The 20,076-nt window shown below is 53.1% G+C and overlaps 2 protein-coding genes across 2 annotated transcripts; both read left to right on the top strand.

Moving 5' to 3' along the window:
* Nucleotides 1-2,425: 2,425 nt before the first annotated feature.
* Klk15 (kallikrein related peptidase 15) lies at nt 2,426-9,141 on the top strand. The gene is made up of 5 exons (XM_050121493.1): nt 2,426-2,465; nt 6,266-6,416; nt 7,215-7,498; nt 7,614-7,750; nt 8,989-9,141. The coding sequence occupies exons 1-5, from the start codon at nt 2,426-2,428 to the stop codon at nt 9,139-9,141; spliced, it is 765 nt and encodes a 254-aa protein (XP_049977450.1).
* A 2,292-nt stretch (nt 9,142-11,433) lies between these two features.
* Nucleotides 11,434-15,535, top strand: LOC126488198 (kallikrein-1-like). Its single transcript, XM_050121491.1, has 5 exons — nt 11,434-11,571; nt 13,644-13,803; nt 14,537-14,823; nt 14,933-15,069; nt 15,335-15,535. The coding sequence occupies exons 1-5, from the start codon at nt 11,526-11,528 to the stop codon at nt 15,488-15,490; spliced, it is 786 nt and encodes a 261-aa protein (XP_049977448.1). The 5' UTR covers nt 11,434-11,525; the 3' UTR covers nt 15,491-15,535.
* Nucleotides 15,536-20,076: the final 4,541 nt, after the last annotated feature.

Below are 20,076 nucleotides of genomic sequence, written 5' to 3'. Positions count from 1 at the left end.
AAATAAAAGTAATTAATTTTCACACTGTAGACTTTAGGTCATAACAACCGAATTTGAGACCACTTCAGCCCGTAAACTAACAAAAATCCAGACCCAAGTTCCAGTGCGGCATGGTGGCACACACCTGTCATCCCAGCCTTTGGGAGACTGGGGCTGATAGATCTCAAGCCCAAACTCAGATCATCCTGAGCTGCTTGGCAAGACCTGTGTTAGACAACAAAACAGAATCCAAGTTCAAAACTCTCTCCCAGACCCCAGAAGCATGGCTTTAGAATTCAGCTTCCACACCTCCACCCGGGATCCCAGGCTCTGCGTTTCGCTGTCTTCCAGTTTTCTGCACTTGCCCTCCTGCCCCTTCCCTTCAAGGAACTGCCCCTGGATGGAATCCTCCTTACAGACTCGGACAATGACTCCAGACTAATAAATGCTCATTAGACCAACCTAGTCTGGCATTGCACCTGCCACCAGGGCGTCCAGCCTGTAAACCTCACCTTCCACTGCCTCTCACTCCACTCTACCCAACCCCACCCAGACCCAGGCTGGGCCAGGAGCTTATAAATGCAGGCTTTCAGATGTCTGGTCCCCTTCTGGTATCCCAGCTGCTTTGGATGTCACTGGAGGACCTGGAGGGGGTGAGATCTTCGAAGAAAGAGCTTGGGAAAATGGGTGGGGGTGGAGAAGGGACCCTGAAGTGGGTGGGGTGGAGAGGGGACCCTGAAAGTGCCTTGGTCTCTGGGAGGCACAGACAACCCTGAAGGACCAGTTGTCAAGGGCATTGGGTCTTCTGTGTCCTTTTCCTGTAGCTTCAAGTTGAATCTGAACCAAGGAAATGTCTCAAAGCTTCTAGAGAGAGCCTGGAATGAAGGGGGAGAGGGGGTGGAGGGACTTGAGAGGACGTCCCTAGAAACACTTGTCATGGAGCCAAGGACATGGTCAGCAGTTACCATAGGTCAAATCAATTCAGAACAACTTCCCTGAGGTGTCCCCAGTGCTAGGTCCCAGACTGAGCAGAGCTGGAGACAGGAGGGTCTGACCTGAATTCCATCTTCCTCTTGGATGAGGAGAGGGAGCAGCCAGGTCCCAGTATCTGCAGTCAGTGCTACCATGCAGGGGCAAGATGGATGCCACAGGATCTTAATGCCATCCCCTCTGGGTTACAGTGTCTTGGAAGAGTCAGGCTGAGCTGAAAAAGTAAATAGCAAGATGCAAGATGAGAAAGACTTTAATTCGCTCCCCCAAACTCCTGGAGGTCTCTCCAGATCCTAACACTTGGTGGTTCCTAGGAATCCAGGGTCAGTCAGCGGGGTCTGCTCCAAAGGAGTTCTCAGTCTGATAAGGAGACACCACAGAGTGTCAGGGGAAGGCTTATTCAAGGTCGAAGGGGGGGTACGCTGAGCAGAGCCAGGGCGAGAACTACAGGACCAAAGTCCACACTGCCTGTGCCTAGGAAGGGTCCCCAAAACCCAGCCTGGCAGGCTGGAAGAGGAACAGACATTTCTGTCCCTCAAAGGACTGCTGAGGATATGGGACTTTATCTGGGGTCTATCATCAGAAGTCCGTGGGAGGCTGTGAGCAGGAGAGAGCAGCCCTAGGATCTGGTGTAGAAAGACCCTGTCAGGCTAGGTGTGGTAGTAAATACCTGTCATTCATCACTTGAGAGGCTAAGGTGTGAGAGTGGAGAGTTCAAGACTAGCCTGCGAAACTTAGCAAAACCCTGTCTCCAAATGAATCGTAAAAGAAGAGGTGGGGCTGTGGCTTAGGGGGTGTGCATTCCTAGAATTCACCAGTGAGGATCAGGGGCATGGCTTGGTGCAGTTAGCCAGGTCAGGCCATGGTACCCCAGAGGAAAGGAGGAAAGAAAGGAAGAGTGGAGGGAAGGAGGAAGGGAGCTTAGCTCCCTACAGCTTTGTGTACAGGGTATGGGACAGACTACAGGCGTAATAGAGTTGAGGGGACCCCAGAGTGAGTCCTGCTCCGGAGCCATAGAGCCATGGGGATGAGAGAGAGCCAGGGGTTATTGGGTAATGCTGGGGTCTTCAATGCTGAAAGGAACAGAGGACCCCACCGAGATAGGTACCAGGAAGGAGCACGGGTGGACGCCACGGGAGACAGGAGGCAGGGGAGAGCATGGGTGGACACTGAGGGAGATGGGACGCAGGGAAGTAAAGTAGTTTCTTAGGTTAGCATAGTGCCATATATCTGTCATCTTGACAGTCGGGAGGCTGAGGCTGGAGGACCATGAGTTTGAGGCCAGCCTAGGATATATAGGAAGACACTATCACAAAAGACAGAGAAAAGTGTGTCGCACAACAGGGATGCATTTCCCTCTACAGGCATAATGATGGCGACAGATGGATCCAGCCTTACCCCAGTTTTTGCCGTCCTCCCTGCCACCAGGTCTCCAAGCCCAGGACCCTCCTCCACAATGTGGTTTCTCCTTGCTTTCGTCTTGCTCGTGTCTGCAGGTGAGGGACACCAAAGTTGGTGCTGGTCTGATGAAACGGGGGTGCCCCTTCTCCAGAGTTTCTGCAACCTAGGACCTGCTAGTCCATATTTCACCCAGAGACACCCCACCTGAGTCACCTGCCAAATGTCCCCAAAGCCACCTGAATGCTTGAACCTGAGTTCCAAGACCATTCCTCATTGCTGTGGAGCCTTGGGGAAACTGTCTTACCTCTCTGGGGCTCGAGTGCTTTCTGGGGTGACAGTCACCATGAAGTCCTAACTACATCACGCAGGACAGGCAATCAAGCTGGTTGAGACACCAAGAACACGGGATCTAGATCTGGATCCTGTGGCTGCCAGTTCCCCAACTCTGCAACCCTGGTTTCCCACCCATAGGATGGAGGCAACTGTCCTCTATAAAAACTCAGTGTGAGGTTCCCTGAGGTGTGAGCATGACAGAACAATTTGGACAGTCCAGGCAGGGCACAGAGGTCTACACATAATGACCACGCGAGGCAGAGGGCTTGCAGAAATGGCCCCGTGGATAAAGTACTTTCTGTGGAATTGGGAGGATCTGGGTTCAGATCCCCAGTACCCACATGAAAAACCAGCCGTATGCCTATAAAATTCCAGAGCTGGGAGGGAGATGAGGATCCATGGGCTGGCTACCATCCAGTCCCGCCAATCTGTAAGTTCCACTTCAGTGAGGAAATCTGTCCCCCAAATAAGCTTGGGTCTGGTGAGATGGCACAGACAGAAATGCTGTCAAGTCTGAACAGCTGAGTTTGAGACCCACACAGAGAAGGAAAGAACCACTGTTGCCTTCATTTACCAGGGAGCAGCTTGGAAGCAGGGGTGGCTACCAAACCAAGGTCACCCTGGGTGACAGGCCAACCCCAGACCAACCTCTGCCACATCTTGTGGAAATTTTCTGTGTAACCTGATGCTTCCTGCCCTGGAGAAATTGGAGGGGGTGTCCATTAACGATCCTCCTGCTCCCTACATGACCTCTGCCCAGGGCTCTGAGCCCTGCCCCATGGCAGGCAAGTCTCCCCTTGGGCTCTCCCTGTGCTCTGGCTCTGCTGTCTGCTGCACCCAGCCGGGGCCTCTGCCTTCCTCCAGCTGGGACTGGCCCGGTGCAGCCCGATGCCCAGCTGCTCAGCCAGTGCTGTCCTCCACAAGGCGACCTCACCCTTCCTCTGCTAAGCCCCTCTTCTGCCACATCCGCATTCCCACAATTCCCCAGGCCCTTTGGCCCTGTTCCTGACCTTGGAGGACAGAGGGTGAAATGTGGACATTTGACTTGGTTGTTACACAGCCAAGAGTTGGGTGTCTGTCATGGTCTTGACCTTCGAGGAGTGGGGCGGCCACGTGGCTCAGTATAAGGAACTGTGGCCTCAAATGTCTCAATTATGTCATTATATGAGGTGCCTCTCTCTCTCTCTCTCTCTCTCTCTCTCTCTCTCTCTCTCTCTCTCTCTCTCTCTCTCTCTGTGTGTGTGTGTGTGTGTGTGTGTATGTGTGTGTGTGTCTTGCCATCCAGAAGCATGAGCCAGGTCTCCCCTTGTGAACTTCAGAGAGTGACCTTAGACACCAGTGATCCTGTCTCCTCTGTCTCTCCTGCTTTGACTGTGAAATCTCATTGCTACATCTGGTGGCCTCTAAATGTGGTCTAGGTTGGAGGGGGGCTGTCCATGTCTGAGTATTGGCTCTGCAGATGTGTCTCTGAGTTCTACAGAATGACTTATAGGTAAAAACATCTTTACACTGTGCGTCCCTGCTTGTGGATGCCAGAGGTCAATATCTACTCATTCCTCAGGCACGGTTGCCTTGTTTTATTTTATTATTTAATGTGGAGGAGTGTTTCGTCTGGATTCACGTATGTGCACCTTGTGCATGCCTGGAGCCTGACCAAAAGGGGCCATCAAATCTCCTGGAACTAGAGTCGCGAGAGCCGTGGAAATTAAATGGAAATTACAACTGGGTCCTCTGGAAGAGTAGTCATTGCTCTGAACTAGTGAATCTCTCCAGTCCCACTTTAATTTTTTAACACAGAACTTTTTAAATGCTGATTAGGCCACGCTGGCTGACCGGAGAGCTCCAGGGATCCCACGGACCCCAGGCACTGGAGTTAGAGCATGCACCACCGTGCCTGACTTTTTACCTGGGTCCTAAGGACTGAGAGTGGGCCTTCACTCTCACAAGGCAAGGACTTAGCAGCTGAGTCATGTTTCCAGCCTTTATTCTGTGGTTTTGATGTTGGCTGTTGTAACTAGGTCTGTGCAGATGTCTACCATACTTTGGCCATACCTGTGTCAGGAACCTGAACAGCCACATGGACATCCCCCAAAATAAATGGGTGTCCTTTGTTTAAAGTAACAAATGCGCATGACTGTAATCCCAGAACCTGAAAGACTTAATTAAGAGAGAGTGCTGCCATGTGTTCGACCACCCTGGTTCCATTGTAAGTTTCAAGCCAGGCTATGCAACAGAGTGAGACCCTGCCTTAACACACTGAAGAATCAAAGAGTTACAATGTGCCAGGTACAACCACACACATACATGGGCACCCACAAAGGCACCCATAGGCCCCTCTTATCTTCATGGAAAACAAGCACCAAGAGATCAACGTCTGACTGGGGAGACAGCTCAGTCCGTGAGCTACTTGCTGTGCAAGGGTGGCGACCTGAGCTTGAGCCTCAGAACCTGGGTCACAAGCCATGTATGTGAGGCGGCACCGGGTGGGGAAAGGCACAGTGGGTTCCTGAGGCTTGCTGGCCAGCCGGCCTAGCAAAGGCAGAGAGCCCCAGGTTCACGAAAATAATCCAGCCTCTGCAATCAAGGTGTGCATGCCTGAGGAATGGCACCGGGGATTGTTCTCTGCTCTACGTGCACATGTGTGTGCCTATGCATACATGGACATGCAAACACAGGAGTCAACGCCTCATGGAAAGTACAGACAGCAACTGTCAAAACCAGATGCACAGTTTCAAGATGTGTGTGTGTTTGTAATATGCATGTACACTCACTTGTGCAGTGTGGGGAGATGTGTGTGTATGTGCATGTGCGTGTTTGGAATATGCATGTACACTCACCTGTGCAGTGGGGGAGAAGCAGAAGGTAACACTGAGTGTCTTTCTCCATTCCTTCTCCTTACGTACTTCTTTTTGCTTTAGTTATTTTCTTTACAAGAGAGAGAGAGGGGTGTCCCCAGAAGCCAGAAGAAGGTCCCCCAGAACTGGAGTTGGAGGCGGTTGTGAGCCTCCATGTTGCTGCTAGGATTTGAACTTAAGTCCTCTGCAAAAGCAACGTGAGCTCTTCACTACTGAGCCAACTCTCTAGCCCTCCATCTTTCCTCTTCTTTGTGTCTCACAGATCTCACCATTACACTAGCTGGTCAGCAAACCCTGGGATCAGCCTGTCTCCCCTGCCCAACTCCAGAACTGGGGCTGCTGGAGTGGCTGCCACACCAGACTTTTATGTGGGTGTTGAGAATCCAAACTCAGGTCCTCACGCAGCAAGCACTTTACCCAGGGAGCCATCTCCAGCCCTAACAGGGATTTCTTTTCTTTTTTCTTTTCTTTTTTTATTTTCTGAGACAGGGTTTCTATGTGTTTCCCTGGCTGTCCTGGAACTCACTCTGTAGACCAGGGTGGTCTCGAACTCAAAGATCTGCCTGCCTCTGCCTCTGGAGTGCTGGGATTAAAGGAGGGATTTTTTAAGGAACAAAGGGAAAAGCAGGAGTGAAGATAGCATGAGCTGCGGGTGGGGATGCTGCAAAGCAGGGGCTCATGCAGAGATCTTCTGTGTCTCTCCCCAGCTCAGGACGGTGACAAGGTACTAGAGGGCGAGGAGTGTGTGCCCCATTCACAGCCATGGCAAGTGGCCCTCTTCGAGCGTGGCCGTTTCAATTGTGGCGCCTTCCTCATCTCCCCGCACTGGGTGTTGACTGCTGCTCACTGCCAAACCCGGTATAAAGGCAGGGTATGGCGGCCCTGTGGGTGGCTATGACCTCAAGCTTCCAGGTTTGGTATAAAGGCGGGGTATGGCGGGCCCTGTGGGTGGCTATGACCTCAAGCTTCCAGGTTTGGTATAAAGGCAGGGTATGGCGGGCCTTGTGGGTGGCTACGACCTCAAGGGTCTAGGTTTGGGGTATATGGACTGCTGGGCTTGGGTGGGGAAGTAACCAAAGTTCTTGGTTCCTAAGGGATGGGAAACCTCGAGGCAAAGGCCCTGGTGGGAAGGGGTGTGGATTCTACACCTCTAAAGGGCAAAGAGAAGACTGCAAAGATTCCATCTTTGGGGCCCCTGATGGGAGAGGGGTCGAGTGGGTGGGAATTTCCTATTCTGAAGATGGGAAGGGGAAAATCTGGCATGTGTTGTGCATGTGTGCCTGACTTGGGACTCCTGGCTTAGTTTGTCTGGTTTTTTTGTTTGTTTGTTTGGTTGGTTGGTTTGGTTTTTTTTTTTTTTTTTTTAAAGTCCTACTATATAGCCCAGGTTCCTTTCCTTTAGAACTCACTGTGTAGACCAGGCTGGTCCAAAACTTACAAAAAATCTACCTTCCTCTTCCTCCCAAGTGTTAGGGTTAAAGGCACGCACCCTGAAACTTGTGGGTTCTTGAGGGGCCATGGCTGGAACCATTTTGGCTTCAAAAACTCGAGAAAAGAAAAAGAGATTTTGAGGTTTTCAACGGGTCAGGTAATCGCAGGTTGTCAACTCTTTGACCCCTTTGTCTACTCCTTTCCGGTAACTGCTGGCCCACCCAGCTTCATGAGAGTCCGGCTGGGCGAGCACAACCTTCGCAAGCGCGATGGTCCAGAGCAAGTGCGGTCGGTCGCTCGAATCATCCCACATCCGGGCTACGAGGCTCGCACTCATCGGCATGACATTATGTTGCTGCGACTTCTCCAGCCTGCCCGGCTGTCACGGCAGGTGCGTCCCGTGCCTCTGCCCACGCGTTGCCCATTTCCCGGCGAGGACTGTGTGGTGTCAGGCTGGGGCCTATTGTCAGACAACAAGCCTGGAACCACAGGGAGTCACAAGCCACAAGGTGCGTGGAAGGATGGAGCTGGATCTAGGAATCCCAGCAACACTGTCCTCCGGGGTTCTTGGGTGGAGGCTCAGGGACCAAAGGAGAGATGATACTGAAAGTCATCTGTCCTCAGTGAGACTCCCGGATACGCTGCATTGTGCCAACATCAGCATTATCTCCGAGGCATCTTGCAACAAGGACTACCCGGGTCGAGTGTTGCCCACCATGGTGTGTGCTGGTGTAGAGGGCGGTGGCACCGACTCCTGCGAGGTCAGAGCCAAGTGGGGACTTTGGGTAAAGGCGCGCGGGGGTGGGAGTGGGAGTGGGGGTAGGAAGTATCCTAGTCTGCTTTCCTGTTACCACGGTAAAATACTCTGACCAAAAGCAACCTGGGGAGGAAAGAGTTTCTTTAGCTTACAAACTCACAGTCCATCACTGAGGGAAGGCAGGGCAGCAATCAGGTGTGAATCTAAAGCAGAATCCATGGAAGGGCCTTGGGATAGAAATTACAAAACAGTTGTGAACTGCCTTGTGGGTGCTATGCAAGAGCAGTCAGTGATCTTAATTGCTGAGCCATCTCTCCGTGGCCTACAGCCAAGTCCCGTTTGCCTAGGGGATGGTGCCACTCACAGTAGCTGGATCTTCCTACACTGACCAACAATGAAGACAACTTCCTACAGATGTGCTCAACATGGCACCCTCTCAGTTGAGACTCCTCAGATGATCCTAGGCTGTGTCAAATTGACAGCTGGAGCTAATTAAGACAGAATAGGACAAGTAGGATTGCTTAAATTTTCTTTGCTTTGGACCAGAGACAATGCTAAGTTTAGGTATGGGATGGAATTCCAGGAGCAGTTAGAATCATGGTGAGACTGGAAAGGGGGTTAGACATGTGGACATGGGGAGGAGCATATGGTTTGGGGAAGCACGGAATGGAGCTAAGAAGGGAAGTGAATCTGTTTTGACTCAGGATGGGAAGTATATTGGGGTTGGCACGGGATGGTTTGGGCTTGGGGGAGGGGCGAGAAAAGTGCAAAGATTGGGATTGGGTTGAGTTTGGTGAGCACAGGTTCAGTTTGATTTTGAATGGGGAAGATGTGTGGAGTGGATGGAATCTAACTTGAGTTTAGTGCCATCTGTGGGGCTGGAGAGTGCAAGACAGAGCTGGGGGCGGGGGTTGGCTCTGTTGGGTCATGTTGAGTCAGAGTAGGCTTGGATGGGTTTGGGGTAACGTTGGAGTTTCCTAGGGTGAGGTTGGTTTGGGGCTTCATTGAGATGGGGAACAGTGGTTAGTGGGAATAAGGTTGACAGTGGGTTGGGGTGTGACTCGGTTGTTAATCCCCTCGCATGCACAAAACTTCGGTTCCAGCTGCAGCACCATGTATACCATGCATGGCACTACACACCTGTAATCGAAGCACTTATGAAGTTGAGGCAGGAGGATGAGGTGTTCATCCTCTCACTACATGGAATGAAATATTGAGGAAAACCTCCCTTTATCCCCACAGGGTGATTCCGGAGGACCTCTGGTCTGCAGGGGTGCCCTGCAGGGCATCGTATCCTGGGGTGACGTCCCCTGTGATACTACCACTAAGCCTGGCGTCTACACCAAAGTCTGCAGCTACTTGGAGTGGATCCGGGAAAACATGAAAAGAAACTGACTCATTGGGACTACCCACTAGGTCCTTACTGACCGACTGCCTAGGACCCTGACCAAGAATGCCCATCGCTGGCCAGCCGCCCCATTCCTACCTGAGACAGAGCTGAGCCCCTCCATACACTGACATACACAGTTATCCAGGGCCTCTCCCCCTCTGAGGTCACCTGCTTAACACTAAGAAAGCAGTGTTTTCCCAGCACTAGGGAGGCAGAGGCAAGTAGATCTCTAAGTCCAAGGACAGCCTGGTTTACAGAGTGAGTTCCAGGACAGTCAGAACTATACACAGAAACACGGTCTCAAAAAAAAAAAAAAAAAGTGTTGGTCCAACCTTCACTGAAGGGGTATGGCTTTCTCTCTTTACAGTATGATGGGAAAAGGGGAATGGGGCTAGAATCCAAAGTCTACAGTTCCATGGCACCCAGAGTCCCTTTCCCTAGGTGACAGAACAAGACTTCAGGTATGACTTTGCTCATTTGGACCAGATGTGGGATGTTGATTGGATCAGGGGCCTGACCTCACTCATTCTTGGTTTTACCATCTGTGAAATGGGTCACCATAACACTTGTCTCCTAGGGTGTCTGTGAAGATTAAATGAATCGTTCATCTTAAGAGATCAGCGCAGTGTCTGCCACTTTGTCCACACTCGTGAACTGTACGTTCCAGTGAGAGGACCCAACACACACTAGATTTCCAAGAGCTTTTGGTTTGTTCTAGGCTTTCTGGTGGCCAAGGCAACAAGACCAACACTCCCTTCCCCTTGGCCACGTTAATGATGTGCAGTGCAGGCTTGGATACCGTGAGCTGCCTTGCTGATCGTATCCAGGTCTCAAGTTTGAAACTTGTGAGTTTACCATCAAGGCTATGAGAGCCCAGTTTCTGATTCAGAGATCCCAAAATGTTATGATTGGGGTCACTGAATGTTGAAGCCCTTGATCTTGGTCATTGAAATAGACAGATTAGATTGAGTGAGGGGTTGTCACTGCAACTTCTAATAATATTTTATTGCACGTATTTATTTTGTGTGTGAGTGGAGGTCAAAGGACATATTTTGAGAGGTGACTTTCTTCTACTTTTGAGATTGAATTTAAAAACTGTCAGGCTTGGTAGCAGACACCTTATCCACTGAGCCATCTCACCTCAGAATATTTTTATTTACTTAATTATTGTTTCGTGTTAGCCAAGGATGGCCTGATCCTCCTGCCTCCACATCCCCCATGCTGGTTTTACAGGCCTGCATTCCCATACCTGGTTTTACACGGAACTGTGACTTAAACCCAGGACTTCATGCATGCTAGGCAATCACCCCCACTGACCTACATCCCCAGTTCCGGCCAACTCGCGCATGCACACACACTTTGTCACACCTAGCTCAGACTCACCGAGACCTTGCCTAGTGGCTGAGCTGACCTTGAACTCCTGATTCTCCTGCCTCCACTTCCCAAGTGTGTGCACCACCACAGCAGGGTCTGTGGTGATAATCTTGATTGGGGAGAGCTGTTAGTTTAGATCTTTGGGACTTTGAGGGACATGACCTTGTCTAGGGTACAAGGAATAGAAAGGTCACTGAGCCCCCAACACTGTTGGGGTGGGTAACACTCCCCTGGGATAGCCTAAATTCTCATATTCTTGGATCAAAGAATGTGCTATGATAATGTGCATTCTAACTTTTTATTTTATTGATTTGTTTTGAGACAACTCTCCATGTAGCCCTGACTATCCTGGAACTCACTATTTAGACTAGGCTGGCCTCGAACTCACAGAAGTGCACCTGCCTCTGTCTCCCGAGTGCTGGGATTAAAGATGTACACCACCATGCCTGCTCCCAGACTTCTAACAGGAACAATAAAATCATGATCTAGATTCCAAGTCTACGAAAGTAGGAATCCCGACATTCTCAAAACCAAGATTTGTATTTGCGGGGAGCTTGGAGCCCTCTTGGCTACAAGGAATTTGTTTTAACTGCTGGTTTCTGAGTGTGTGCTGGGACCTTCCTAGGAGCTGTGTGACAGGGGTCACTTGCTCCTGCACCCTCCTACTGTATGCACCCTTCCCCACCACCTGACCTTGCCATTCTGCCTAAGGTCCCCAGAGGACACACAGCTCCAGGAACAGCAGGCCCTGCCCCACCCAACCTCAGCCCTGGGAAGGTATCCAGGGTGACCTAGGGCCTGCAGGACAGCAGGTGCAATGAGTCCCTCCCCTCCCACAGCTGGGAGGGTGGGAGTGGGAAGTCCACCTCCTTCAGCAAGGGCAGGGCCTTTGCCAGTATCTAGCGGCCAACAGGGCAGGGGCGGGGCTGGGGGGAGACTAAGGGTTTTTAAAGGCTCCCTGAGGAGGCTCCTCAGCTCCAAGCTCACCGCCTTCAGCTCCTGGACACCTGTCACCATGTGGCTCCTGACTCTGTTCCTAGCCCTGTCCCTGGGAGGAACTGGTGAGACAAAGGGGGAAGTGGAGCGGGAGGGGTCAGAGCCCTGATTCTCATGCTGCCTTTAGCCCTGGAAATCCCTTCCCCTTTTCCCCTCACCCGAGCTGCACCCCAAAGCACTTCTGCCCCCCTCCCTGCCTCTGCACACTGCCAAGTCCTTCACAGTCCTCATTCCCATATCAGGCCCCTGTTCCCTCCCATTTTCCAGAACTTTCTCTTCTTTAGCCATCTGACAATTTCTGGCCTCTCCAGTCTTGCCAAGGAACCCAGTCCCTTACAGACTTTGGCACCTTGGTTGCCCCTCTAGTTTGCTGTTTTTCTAGAGCCTAGTAGTCCAAATTCTGAGTTAGGGGTTCCCCAAACCCCACACCTAGAGACTTTGGCTGTCCGGCAGTTGTCAGTCTTCAGTTGTACCCTGTAGTCCTGACAACTGGTTCCCACATCTTCTCAAGTCCCTCAGTTTTTACATCAGATAGGTTCCCTCCTTTCTGCCGTGGGGGATCTGCCCTTCCCTTCTTGCTGGATTTGTGTGTTTGGTCTGATTTGGGGGAAGTTCTGGGTGGTGAGAGCCAGAAACAGACATCCAGTGCCTTCTCATCACTTAGGGCCCTATTTTTGAGGCAGGGTCTCTCACTGAATGGAGTGCTCCCTGACTTGGCTAGGCTGGCTGGCCAGCAAGCCTGGGGGTCCTGCTGTTTCTACCGCCCCATCTCTGAGGTTACAGATGCACCTCCTCACACCTGACTTTTTATCTGGGTTCAGGGAGATGAGCTCAGGGCCTCCAGTAGCAACCAAGTCATCTCCCCAGCTCTTGGGAATAAGGTCTCATTATGTACCCAGGCTTGTGTCGAGCCTATAGCAGTCCTCTGCCTCAGCCTTCTGTGTGCTGAGACTACAGATAAGAGCCACCATGCCTGCCCCCCTTTCCTCTGGCCCAGTCTTCCCTCCCATGCATGCCTCCCACCTTCACCCACTGGCTTCTTGTTGACCTCTGGCTCCTGTGCAGCTCCTGTCCCCTCCCGACTGAGTCCCCCCCCCCCCCCCCCCCCCCCCCCCCCCCCCCCCCCCCCCCCCCCCCCCCCCCCCCCCCCCCCCCCCCCCCCCCGCACAGCTCCAGCTCCTATTCTGCCCAGGACTTCCCAGAGACCCTAATACCGGAACCTAGTACCCCGTACCAAGCAGGTCCGCCAACCCCATTCCGTGGTGGTTTGACCTGTTTTAAATCCTTTTCCACCCCTACCCCACGGCTGCCTCCAAGAGAACCCCAGACCACCAGCCCCCACCTCCTGAGAAGCAGAGCCCTCCCCACGTCGCCCCAGTCTTTGTCCCATCTCAAACACTTTTCTCAGGGAGCTTCACCCCCACCACAAACCTAACAGGAGCCCACCCCTTGCCCTAACCCTACTCCTTTGACCTGGAAACCCCTCTTTATATCCCAGCCCAGCTGGACACTTCATGCCCAATCCAGGAACTCCCAAATCACCTTGGGGTCCCTTTCCTGGGTTCATTTCTCCACTCAGGCCTATTTCCCTGAGACCTCACCCTTCTCAGAACCCCAAAAACCCAGTCCAGGCCCTGACTTCTTCTCAAGTCTTGGAAACTCTAAATGCCAAACCTCCTTGGCCTCTGATTCCACTCTCGCTGGACTAAGAGCCACTGGGTTCTGGAATCCCCCTGCCCCCACCTCTCTCTCTCTCTCTCTCTCTCTCTCTCTCTCTCTCTCTCTCTCAGCCATCTCCTGCTGGCCTTGAGCCCAAAGTTTGAAATCACACCCTGCGGTTCTGGGAACCTCAGACTGGAGAAGAAGNCCCCCCCCTCTCTCTCTCTCTCTCTCTCTCTCTCTCTCTCTCTCTCTCTCTCAGCCATCTCCTGCTGGCCTTGAGCCCAAAGTTCTAAATCACCTGAACCATCCCCGATTCTTGTTCCAGACTCCAGGAGCTAGGTTATTTCAGTCCCCACAGCAGAGATCTCCTTATCCAGGGCCAGCTTCCCTCAGATGTCCCCTGAACCCAGCCCTGTGCCCCTCAGCAGCGCACCTCCCTCTCTAAGCCAGCCCCACCCCCACTGCTCTGCCGCAGGTGCTGCACCTCCCATCCAATCTCGGGTCATCGGAGGATTTGCCTGTGAGAAGAATTCTCAGCCCTGGATGGCAGCCGTGTACCACTACTCCAAATTCCAATGTGGGGGCATCCTGGTGGACCCCGAGTGGGTGCTCACAGCTGCCCACTGCTACAATAAGTGAGTGAGCAGGGTGGGGACAGGGAAGTAGGGTGGCAGCCAGAGAATGTGACTCCAGGCTAGGCTGGGGTTCTGAAGGTTGAAAGACAGGCAGAGCTGGGCTAGACCCCTCTCTCCATGACCTCCGGGGTCTCCTGTGCTCCCTCCAGTCTTGCATTTGATTCCTATTTCTTTCTTTTCTGTCTTACTGTCCATGTGTCCCCTGCCTATTCTCAGAGCTGAGTGTCTGTGGCCATCTGCCACTATGTGACTCCCCTCCCTGCCCAGCCTTCTCTGGGTCTGGGTCTGGGTCTCACTTGCCCTCCTACCGACCGGAGAATAGGCCCAAGGGGCTCCCTGAGGCTAGGAAGGGATGTCCCTGAGTCCTCACTGTCCCCAGGCCAGCTTGGCTCTTAGGACCTTCTGCCCACTCAGGACACACAGAGAAGGGCTGGTCTGAGCTGGAACTGGGTGAGGGCAACTGAGTGAGTACAGAGGTTGGACAGGGTGCTGGGGCGGGGGGCGGGGGGGAGGGAAGAGCCTTGGGCTGTGGGCCAGGCTTTGCCTGCCTGGGAAGCTCAGCCCAGTCACAGCTGCAGCTGAGCAGTTCTCAAGCCTTCCTCCTCTCCCCCCTCTCTTCCCTGTGCGCTCTCTCTCTCTCTCTCTCTCTCTCTCTCTCTCTCTCTCTCTCTCTCTCTCTCTCTCTCTGTGCCTTTCTGTCTCCCCTGCCTTCCATCGCTCTCCCTGCTCCCAGCAAGTACCAGGTTTGGCTGGGCCGCAACAACCTATTTGAGGATGACCCCTTAGCTCAGCACCAGTTAGTCAAGGAGAGCATCATTCACCCCGACTTCAACATGGACCTCCTGAAGAACACCACCGAAATCCTTCAGAGGGACTACAGCAATGACCTCATGCTGCTGCACCTTGCCCAGCCCGCTGAGATCACAGACTATGTGAAGGTCCTCAGCCTGCCCACCGAGGAACCCAAGCTGGGGAGCCGCTGCCTTGCCTCAGGCTGGGGCAGCATTGAACCCAGCAAGTGTAAGTCTGGGCCAAACCACACAGCCTGAGGAGGGACACCTGGGTCTGAAGGAGGAGCCGAGAACAGGGCTGGGGTCTGCTGACCACACTCTTGCCCCCTGATCTACAGTCAAATTCCCAGATGATCTCCAGTGTGTGTACCTCGATCTCTTGCCCAATGAGAAGTGTGTCAAAGCCCACTTCGATACAGTGTCCGACTTGATGCTGTGTGCAGGAGACCTGAAAGACGGAAAAGACACTTGTGTGGTGAGTGACCCTCTCCCTGCAGTGTGCTGAAGGGGCTGAAAGAGGGAACAAGATCCTTCGTCCCCACATCCAGGCAGGAGCTTCTTGCCCTTCCCTATGGAAGCTCTGGGAGGGGAGAATCCTGTAGCTGGTACTACTTCTCTTTGACTTGGCTTCAGGGACTGTCCTGTCCCCCTACTATAACTCCATGTCCCTGCAAGAACAGGACTCCTAAGAGCTGGAGTTGGTGCCAGGACCTTCCTCACTCCTGTCTCTCTCCTCTCAGGGTGACTCAGGGGGCCCGCTCATCTGTGATGGCATGCTCCAAGGTGTCACATCATGGGGCCCTACCCCATGTGGCAAACGCGAGAAGCCGGGCATCTACACCAAACTTATTGATTTCGTCCCCTGGATAAACAAAGTTATAAAGAACACTGACTGACACTCTGTCCCCTGCCCCCAATAAAACCCACCATGCAGCAAATGAGTTCAAGGTCTGACATTCTCTGGCCTTCCGAAGTTGGGTACCAAGTCAATCAGCCGAGGTCAGAACCTCCCCGGTGGATCTCAGCTTGTGGAAGGGGATGGGTGGGTACATGCACAGGTGGTCAAAGGGATGGGGCTGAGACAAATGCCGACAAAAGGCTCAGACCAAGTCAGGCATGCCACATGAGTGCACTCTGGTGAGGAAAAGACTCAGATCTCAAAGGTGAAATTAGAGACGTCAGGAAGGTCAGCTCCGGCTAGACCTGGCCCTATCTGGAGAGATAACAAGCAATCGGACACTGAAAATTTGGGCTGCCGACCTGGTTTTATAGAGTATGGGAAGCCAGGAAGGGGGCAGGATGTTATATCAAGCCTTGACTTCCTGGGGAGGGGTCTGTCCGCAGAAGGGCGTAAACCCCTCCCCCAAGGATGGGGCCCCTGGCTGGACCAAAGGAGGGAGAATTCCTTTGGGGCGTGGCCTGTGGGGCGGATCATCGCCCAGCTTGGGGGCGGGGCTACACTGCTCCGGCTGCTTGGGACCGTGGACCAGTGTCTGCTCAGAGGGAGGTAGCCGCAGCCTAGAGCATTGGAAGACTTCCAGGGTGGGTTCCTTGCCAAGACTCAGACTGCAAGGGGTGGGTCCTAGCGCAGGGGAGAGGGGCTTGCCACCTGTCTCCCGAGGGTGCTGCCTGCTCTCAGGAGAAGCGTGGGACCTCAAGGGAGGTCTGACGGTGACGGAGTCACAGGGACAGAGGTGGAGGAATCTGGCTGCGGGAACTCCTCCGTGTTCTGAGAAGTTGCGGAGTCCCCCCGTGAGGGAGCCCCATGGTAGTTCACAAAGCTGCTTGCAGCAGACTCATTCTGGTCCGAATTGGGCTGAGGCGGCAATTGGTGTCTCGAGGCCCAACGGAAGTAGCTGACCCTTCGCTCCATGAGAGGCGTACTGTAGCTCCACATTCGCACTTGGTTGAAGAAGGACAGAGTTCCTGTGGGAAGGGACCCGGTGGGCACTCGACTCTGGGCCCCACCTCGGGCCCCCACCCTGGCCCTAGAGGCTGACCCCCTTTCCTGGGCTCCGCCCCTGCCCTGCTCAAGCCCCGCCCTTCCATCCGAGGCCCCGCCCTCACCGGCCCACAGCATCAAGACGCTGGCGCACCAGCACAGGTAGAAGGCCAGCAGGTAGGATACCTGTGGCCTCAGGCGCAGCCTCTCGCAGTTGATGACAAAGAGCGTCAGGCTGAGGAGAATCAGGAGCCCTGCACTGGGGTGGGGCCAGAGAAGGACGGGAGGCTAGACCGGGGAACCCCCTCCCAGGAAGAGGAGAGAGACAGAGACAACCTCCCTGATCTGCTACAATAAATAGACACACACACACACACACACACACACACGGGACAAATTGAAACATACTCGGAGAGAGTGAACGGGAAAATGGGAAACAAAGCCATCAGCCAGAACTGGTGTGCATAGGCCCTTAATCCTAGCTATTCAGGATGCTGAGGCAGAAAAATGATACATTCAAGGCCATCATGGACTACAGAGTGAGATTAAGGCCAACCTGAGCTATAGAAAAAGCAACATAATTAAAGTCTAGCACAGCTCTGGGAAGAAGGCTCTGGGTTGTGGGGGGCTCCCCAAGCAGCCCTGTCCTTTCCGACACTTACCGATGCCAATGCTTAAGAAACTGAAGAGGAAGTCGATCTTGTTCAAGCGGCGGCAGACTGGTCGAAAGGAGAGGAACATGGTGGGCAGGAGGATGAGGCACAGGGCCAGGGCCAGGAATATGAAGCCCTTGCTCATGTGAATGTAAACTGGAGAGGAGAGTTGGAGAGATAACTTACAGTTACCCCCAACACACACGCGCGCACACATGCACATGCATACACACATGATATGCACGCACACACATACACATGCACACACACAAACACATACACACACGTGTAGTCACGTGTGCACACACACACGCATGCTCGCTCTCAACATTCCCTCTTACACCATGAGTAGCCCAAAAAATCTGCAAAATCCTGCCCATACAGGGTCCAGTGGCACACACTGTCTTCCTAGGTATTCCAATGGCTGGGAGGAGTGCCATTTCAAGGCCTGCATGAGCAAATATTTGTCTCAAAATACAAAGTGAAAGAAGTCTTAGGTCCTGGGGAGATAGCTTCATTGATTAGAATGCTTGCCTAGCATGTTTGAATCCCTGAATTCCATCCACAGCACTGTGGTAAACTGGGTGTTGGTGGCACTTGTCTGGAATCCCAGCACTTGAGAGGAAAATCAGAAATCCAAGGTTATCCACAGCTACCCACTGAGTTGGAGGCTAGCCAGAGCTACATGAAACCCCGTCTCAAACAAGGCAGAGGATGGAAGTAGTTCAGCACCTGTCTGGAACCTTTCAGTAGGAGAGCCCTGTGGAGTGTGTGCAAGGGGGCTCAGCAGTAGGGCCCTGTTGATTGTGTGCAAGGGGGCTCAGTAGGAGAGCCCTGTTGATTGTGTGCAAGGGGGCTCAGCAGTAGGGCCCTGTGGAGTGTGTGCAAGGGGGCTCAGCAGTAGTGCCCTGTGGAGTGTGTGCAAGGGGGCTCAGCAGTAGGGCCCTGTGGAGTGTGTGCAAGGGGGCTCAGCAGTAGGGCCCTGTGGAGTATGTGCAAAGCACTGGTGTTCAGGTGGAAGCTCCACCCCAGCTCCTGGCATCCATATACCCAAAGAGTCTGGAATGTTCTGGAGGAAGTTCCACCCCAAGACCCCTCCCCATCTCTCTCCAAACCCTGGTGCATCTCAAAAAGACTGTCAAATGATGACCTCTCCCCCAGAGCTACTCAAGACCACTCCCACAGGGTACTTAAACTGACCCCCAGAAAAAAGACACGTGGTCTTTCAGTCTCTCTTTTGTGTCTTCTCTCTGGGGGGGCTGGAAGATCATCCGGGAATGTTTTACCCATTAAATCTGGGCTTTTTCTAATTCAGTTTGATTTGGTCTGATTTGGACTGCTGTGTCGGTGGAGAGGCTTATCAGGGTGCAGAAACTTTTCACCTGGGTTCTAGCTTCAGCACTCCCAAAAAATGAAAATGGAAAAACATTAGCTCCACTCACATCACCAAAATCACTCCCTGGAAATGCTAAACTAACTCTGCTGCCGCTCACAGAGTCGCCCCCCAACAACCAACAATAGTAGCGCCCCCATGAGAGCCCAGGAGAGTGGCCCGACCCGCAGTCACCTCTGGCACCCAATTAGTAGGACTCACAACCTATGCACTGACCAGTGACTTGGCCCACGTTGGCACACTTATGCCTCCTGCAGTCAATCCAGAGGCCGATGAAGCCAGTGTAAGGACCGTGCACATAGGCCATCCGCCCATCCACCACGCTGAACACCAACAAGGTTGCCAGGAAGATGAAGACGAGGGACCAGCCACGAAGGACCAACTTTCTGTCCTCCTCCCAGGAACAGAGCAGGTTAGCTGGGGAGGGAAAAAGTTTAGGGGTCTTTCTCCACCACCTTGCTGCATACCAACCTCTAGCCTCATTCTCATTTTCACTTCCACCTCCCACCTACAACCACCTCCCCGTGGGAACTGTTCCCGACTCATCTCCAACACCACTTTAACTCCTTCCATGTGCACTGGCCTCTTTTGACACATTACCAGCTGTTTGGCTAGGAGCCTAGGCCCCAGTCCCTGGCATCTATCTCAGCCCCCAGGCCTGGTCTGGACTTCAAATCCCAGCAGGCCAGTCAGGACCACTCCCCTGGGTCCTTAAGTGATCCCCCAAAAGAAGAACACGTGGTCCCCCTTTCTTCCTCCCGGGGTCGCGTTTCTGCAGCTTCCCGGTTTCCCCCTCGGGGCCACCCGAGAGCGCAGATCTACCATTAAACCTGGATATTTCTTAATTCGGCTTGTTTTGATTTGGTTTGATTGGGAATTTTTGCGTTGTCAGAGAGCTCGCTTAGGAAATATTCCTAATACCAGTCCACTGCTAACCCTAACTCAATGCTGGGCCACCACACATTCACCAAGTCCTCTCCAAGGGACTTCTCCTACCTCTAAGAGCTGCCTACCCTGGGGCCTCAATGCAGTGTGCCTCTCCTTGGGCCACCTTCATTGGTTTGGACGTGGGTTTTGCTTTTGTTTTGAGACAAGCTTTCATATAGCCCAAGCTGGTTTCTAACTCACTAAAGAGCCAAGGACTACCCTGAGCCTCTGTCCTCCACCACCCAAGTGCTGGGATAACAGGTGTGCACCAACAATTCGGGCTCATGTAGTGCTGGGGACATGGAGCTCTGGGCATGCCCTGCCTGTGCTCTACCGAGTGAGCCGCCGCCCCAGCCCTCATTGCGCATATTCCCTTGGTCTCCCACAACCACCCACCCTTCCATTTCTCTTCTTTCCATCTCCTTCCCTGAGCTTAGCCCGGAACTGTTAGTCCCCAGAACTCTCAGTTCCGGTCAAGCAGCCTGTCAGATGCTTCCACGGTGCAAGGCACATCTCCTTCACTGGCATTGTGGGTCATCACTTGCTAATTGTTTTTCCCTCACCACT

The sequence above is a fragment of the Alexandromys fortis genome, unplaced genomic scaffold (genome assembly GCF_014885135.2).
Source record: "Alexandromys fortis isolate MF-2015 unplaced genomic scaffold, M_Fortis_MF-2015_v1.1 scaffold_161, whole genome shotgun sequence".
Classification (NCBI taxonomy): Eukaryota; Metazoa; Chordata; class Mammalia; order Rodentia; family Cricetidae; genus Alexandromys; species Alexandromys fortis.
The sequence above is the reverse complement of the archived record's forward strand: the minus strand, read 5'-3'. Positions and strand labels throughout refer to the sequence as shown.